The following is a 5,950-nucleotide window of genomic DNA, read 5'->3' on the forward strand; positions in this document are numbered from 1 at the left end:
AATACAATTCGTATAAACAATAGAATAATATTAAAACAATACAATTCCTATACTACAATTTCAATACAATTCGTATCAAATAAATCTGCTATTAAAACACGAAATCTAATACTACAGAATAATATTAAAACAATTCAATTCCTATACTACAATTCCAATACAATTCGTATAAACAATAGAATAATATTAAAACAATACAATTCCTATACTACAATTCCAATACAATTCGTATCAAATAAATATGCTATTAAAACACGAAATCCAATACTACAAAATGAAGTCTACTATTCAACAATTCCTATACTACAATTCCAATACAATTCGTATACTACAATTCCTCTACAATTCCTATACTACAATTCCTCCGTCAATTCGTATTATAAATACATTCATCAATTAGAAATTTTATAACCTACTCACACAAATCGAAATAGTAAAACGATATTGTCACGCAAATCTTTCAACAATATTGTTCTTTCACTAATGGGGTTTGTTTTTGTCTTTGCTTCCGACCTATCTCCCAAGACGAGAAGGAGTTGTATTAGACTCCAGCTAATGCGTTGTTATTTGTCAAGGGAATATCCACATTCCACAATCAACCAACATACACTGGAGTGCTTACTCCATGACTCCTAGGTAAATGCTATTAAGTTTAAAAGTGTATATAAATTAGGGAGAGCAGATTGTGACTATATCGTGGCCGAATTTTGTTCTATGAATTAGAGGAAAAAAGGTTGTGTAATATTTTGGGGTAGTCGGCTCACTGTTACTCTATGGGAGGAGCACGTGGATTCTGTCTTGCCTTACTATAATGTTGATTTGGCAGAACCACTGATTGTCCTTCAAGTTCCAACATAAACAATTCTCATTGATATTTGCATATGCCATGACTATAAACAAAAGCTAAGGCCAAACACTAACTCACGTTGGGTTATTGCTAAAAAAATCGGTCTTTAGTCAGGGTCAATTGTATGTGGCTTTCTCCCGAGTCAGTCATCCTTTATGAAATTCCGCCCAGACAATATTAAAGAGAAAATGAAAAAGAAAACTGATTTTACTAATTGATTGAAAATATAAAAAAATCATAATGGAAAAGGAAAATTAGGCAAATTGAAAAAGGGAATGGATATTACTAATTGACTGAAAATTATTTAAAAACTTAAAAAAAAAATTAATTAAACATGACTGTTAGATTTTTTATAATAGTTACAATCAATTCATTTAAATATGAAGGAGGAAGAAAAACTAAATGCGATAGGGTGAAAATTAATATACTTAAGGTATAAAAGTATAATTGCACATATATTAGTGTGATTGACTAATAATAGTTGCCTAATAATTATTATGATAATAACACTGGTCGTTGAATTTATTTTTATAATAATTATAATTAAATTATTTCTCATTTTTCTCATATTTATTTTAGTAATAATATAATTACATAAGTCATATTACATATCGATCTTTTTAAGATAATTATAGACAAACAAGTCATATATATTTCAATTAATTGAGTTATACTTTTGCACTAATCTTATAATCAAATAAATGTACACGTTCAATATTAGAATTTTTTTAATAATTTTCTTTATTTTTATTATCTAAATATATAATAAAAAATTTATGTGTGCATCGCACCGGTAATTGAACAATTATTTGCTCTAATTCAAACAAGGAAAACACCAGACAACATAATTGATCCAACCAATTTCATCAATTGCGCTATATAATATTCGATGTTATAATTTATATAATTGTATATCCATCCAAATATTCTTAAAATATTATAACAAATCCATTCTGTGCAACGCATGGGCGAAAATACTTGTGTATATAATAATAAGTGGTCGTTGATGGTGTGTCAGTGGTAGCTCTCCTCCATCGCGCCTCCGGTCTCTCTGCGACTCTGCAGTTCGCCTCTTGCTCTCGCCCAGTCGCCCTCGCCCTCGCCTCCCACTGCGTCGCCAGCCGCCACCGGCCACCGCCTCGCCGTCGCCGACGCCACCGCGGCACCACCTGTCCGCCTCTGCCTCCCTCAGCCCTCGGCCCTCGCCCATCGCCTCCACGGCTCCAGTGCTCCACCAGGTTTGTTTGCCCTAATTTCTTTTTTTCATTAATTTCCCTAATTTTGAAATTTCCCTAATTCAATTGATAGTTGATACTAGTTGTTGTCTTGCACTCTTGCTGATAGTTGTTTCCCCAATGTGGAATTGTGGATTATTTACTGTTAATTAGAGTCACTGCCAGTCTGCTGTCTGCCACTGCTAATTCCCAATTTCGAATGATGTGGATTATTGGATTAATGTGGATTATATACTGCTAATTAGTGATTGCTCACTGAGTCACTGCCAGTCTGCCACTGCTATATTTGGTGTTCAAATGCTATGGATTAATGATTATTAGTGATTATTTACTGTGGATTATTTAGGTGTTTATTCTGTTAATGTGGATTATTTACTTAATTGATATAATGTTGATTCATTGATTAATTGATATAATGTTGATTTGCTAATTAGTGATTTACTGATTTGTTGATTAGTTATGGAAAAATTCTTTAAAAGAAAATCAACTTTTGAGGATTCATCTAGTCAAAGGTAGTCCCGAAGTGTTAAGTACAAGGCTCGTATTGAAGTTAACATAGATAAACTTGAAGTTGATCCGGCTAAAAGGAAAAATATTTATATTTGATATTGTATTTAAACAATGTTATTTGTATTTGATATTTTGTATTTGAACAGTTTTGAATTCATTTTACCTTTGCTTCTTCGCCCCCACTCAATTTATTTATATAAATAAATAAATTTAAATATATATAAATATAATAAAAAAAAATAGCAAGGCCAACTCGCTCGAGTTAACTCGGCTAACTCTGCCAAGTTGGGCGAGTTAACTCGGCCAAATTCGACCGTGTCGGCCGCCAACTCGGCCCAGTCGGCCGAGTTAGGCGCTAGGCGGCCGCCTAGGCGGTCGACCACCCAGGCTGACTCCTAGGGAGCAATTCGCCTCGGTCTAGGAGCGCCTAGCGCCTAAGCGGCCTAGGCGGGGGATTTTTGCAACAGTGATAATTATATATTTTTATTATTTTATTTAAAATATAAAAAAAGTATAAAAATATATAAAATAATAATATTTATTATAAATGAAAGAAAGGAAAAAAAAAAAGGTTCCGGTTCTGGTTTCGGCCCGAAACCAGTCTGCCGGGACGGGAGAGGGACGGCCAAAACACGGAAGTCATTTCCGGAAAAATGAGCTTATTTTCCTTGGTCAACGGAAAATAATTTCCGTTGACCGCATTTTCCGGATGTTGCCAAACACCCAATGCCCAGAAAATGATTTCCGGAAATCATTTTCCGGGCTACCAAACACACCCTAAGTGTAATACACTATTCTGCCACAATTGAAAGTTGTGAGCTAATTATAATATTTATTTATGCTTAATTGCTTCCAAAATATATACTTTAGATTGTTAATTTGTTAGAAAATATACATGGTGTTCGGTGTTAGAAAACTATATATGTCTGTATAAATATGAGTAATGACTAATGTGTTGATGTTAGATTGTTAGAAAATGTGTTTGATACCAAATTATTAGCAAGAGGATTGTTGCTAAAATGCTAAATGTGTTTTGTGGTTTAGTTATGTGTTTTGTAATCAAACTATTTTGATTAATGACAATATCCTTTGCTTTATTGCTTTGTGACCATGGTAGTCTTCACTCATATCTATTGCTCTCCTCAAACTTTTTATTTAAATAAATTTAACTCCATCGCTAAATCTATTAAATTTATTAAGCTTAACTAGTAACTCCTAAAGCCTAACTTCAAAATAGTAGACACAAGACTTCTTTAGTTTCTAATTTTCTCCACAATGGCAGATACCATTGTCACCTGAACAGAACCTATCACCACACCTATAGACTTTATAGCAGATTATCAGAGCCATCTTAGGTATGTGAGTATGTCTCCCTTTACCACATTGAGTTAATCTTATTTGAAAGGGAAGAACCCTTCAAAATGGAGCCTGGGTTACAATTAATAACCAGAAAATCTCGGAAGACATAGTCTGCTTTTCTATAGTTGTTCTTGTCTCTGCTTTCTTTCTTAAAGATATCTCCTTTTTCATGTTGATATTTCTGCTATTAGAGGATTGTCACTATTTAAATTTTCTGTGGAGTTTATGGGGTTACTTCTTGTTTGCTAATGCTAAAAATGATATGTAAGATTGAAAATGCAGAAAGGAGAGTGGATGGCCATTAATTTTCTTATTTGCTTAAGATAGGCTTGATGAAATTAATCAAATTATGCTTCAGATTTGAGAAATGGAGTATGCTATTTCAAATACCCTCCTGTGAGCAATTTTTAGTTTTGATGCTTCATATTTCATATGTTTGAATTGATGAAGGGGAGGGGTGTATTCGGGGTCAGGGACAGGGCCGTGCCCTGCCCCACCCCGCAGGCCCGCACTACCCCATTGCCATTCCTAACTTGAAAAGCCACTAGCAGCTGGAATTGCTAAAAGCTTAGGTGCCCCAAGTTCTTAGTGGGTCAGACCTGAATCTGACCCTATGCGGACTATATTTTTAAAAAACCCCTAGCCTAAGTTCCCTCAGATAGGCATATTCTTTTGGATGTTCACATATGTACATTTTTATGCATTGATCTCTATTCACTTGGTTCATCTGAATTCCTAGTTCATTTTGCAGAAAACCCTTTTTCTTGATTTCTTACTCAAAACAAATAGTTTTTCTTGCAGCTAGATCACTGGAGATTAGTAGATTACAATTCACAAGTCATCCCCTCTTTGTTAGCTCCTCCGTCAGAGGCAACCAATCCATGGAGCTTTCCACTTTGACTCCAACCCTGCACAGAAACACATTAGCTTCAACCTTTGTATCTCTATCCCCTCCTCTCTATAAGCTCACAGTTCCCAGATTAATAACCCAACCCAGAAGAGCCAAAATTGGGATTTTGGGTAAACCCAATTTCACCCCTATTGCAGCCATCTCAGACCCTCATGTTCTACAAATAGCTGAAACCCTAGAAGACTCACTGGCTTCCACCTCCTCACCTACCCCACCCCTTTTGCAGAAGCTCAAAGACACCTCCTCAGAGACACTTCTCTCAACCCCTTGGCCATCTAGGAAAGATGAGCCCTTTAGGTTCACTGACACGTCTTTCCTGAAAAGCTCTGAAATCCTACCCATTCAATCCCCAAACCTTCAATTGTTGAGCTCTTTGGCTGTTTCTGGTGATACCGATTTGCCCATTGTGTCAATTATTGATGGCTACATTGTGAACCATTCAAGTCAATCATCTCAGCTGTTGCCCAGTGGGGTGTTTGTGGGTGGCCTGTCAGACCTCAAATCTCAGGACATATTGAAAAGAGTTTCTGTACATATGTCTAGTTTTCAAGGGGATTTGTTTTGGGCACTGAATGGTGTGGGCACTCCTGATGTGGTTCTTATCTATGTGCCTGAAGGGTGTAGAGTTGAGACCACATTGCATTTGAAGCACTTTGCAGTGGAAGGGAGTGATAGAGAATCAAAAACTTTGCCAATTTCAAACCCAAGAGTGTTGGTGATGGTGGAGAAGGGAGGGGAGGTAGGTATTGTTGAGGAATATGTAGGTGGAGATGGTGAGAAGTGTTATTGGACTAATTCAGTTGTGGAAGTGGTGATTGGTGAAGGGGGAAAAGTTACTCATTCTTACATTCAAAACCAATCCTTGAATGCTGCACATATTAAGTGGACTTGGGTTCAACAGGTAAGCTTTGTAGAGCCAGTTCATGATGATCACTTTTTGTGCTTGTTTCTGTTAGACTATTGTAAAAATGTTACTCTTTTTTGGGATGCAGTTGGATGACAATATCTTTGTTATTCTCTTAATTACTGGAAGTTCTGAAGTTAAAGGTTTTTTTTTTTTTTTTTTTTTTTTTTTTTTTTTTTTTTTAA

At 35.6% G+C, this 5,950-nt stretch overlaps 1 protein-coding gene across 1 annotated transcript in view; it reads left to right on the forward strand.

The window, feature by feature from the left end:
- Positions 1–1,866: 1,866 nt before the first annotated feature.
- Positions 1,867–5,950, forward strand: part of LOC115997387 (protein ABCI7, chloroplastic) — a 6,463-nt gene continuing 2,379 nt past the window's right edge. Inside the window, exons 1-2 of the mRNA XM_031236931.1 lie at positions 1,867–2,085; positions 4,753–5,762. Coding sequence (XP_031092791.1) covers positions 4,833–5,762 — 930 coding nt within the window. The 5' untranslated portion in view covers positions 1,867–2,085; positions 4,753–4,832. The remainder of the gene's footprint in view (positions 2,086–4,752; positions 5,763–5,950) is intronic.

The sequence above is a fragment of the Ipomoea triloba genome, chromosome 11 (genome assembly GCF_003576645.1).
Source record: "Ipomoea triloba cultivar NCNSP0323 chromosome 11, ASM357664v1".
Classification (NCBI taxonomy): Eukaryota; Viridiplantae; Streptophyta; class Magnoliopsida; order Solanales; family Convolvulaceae; genus Ipomoea; species Ipomoea triloba.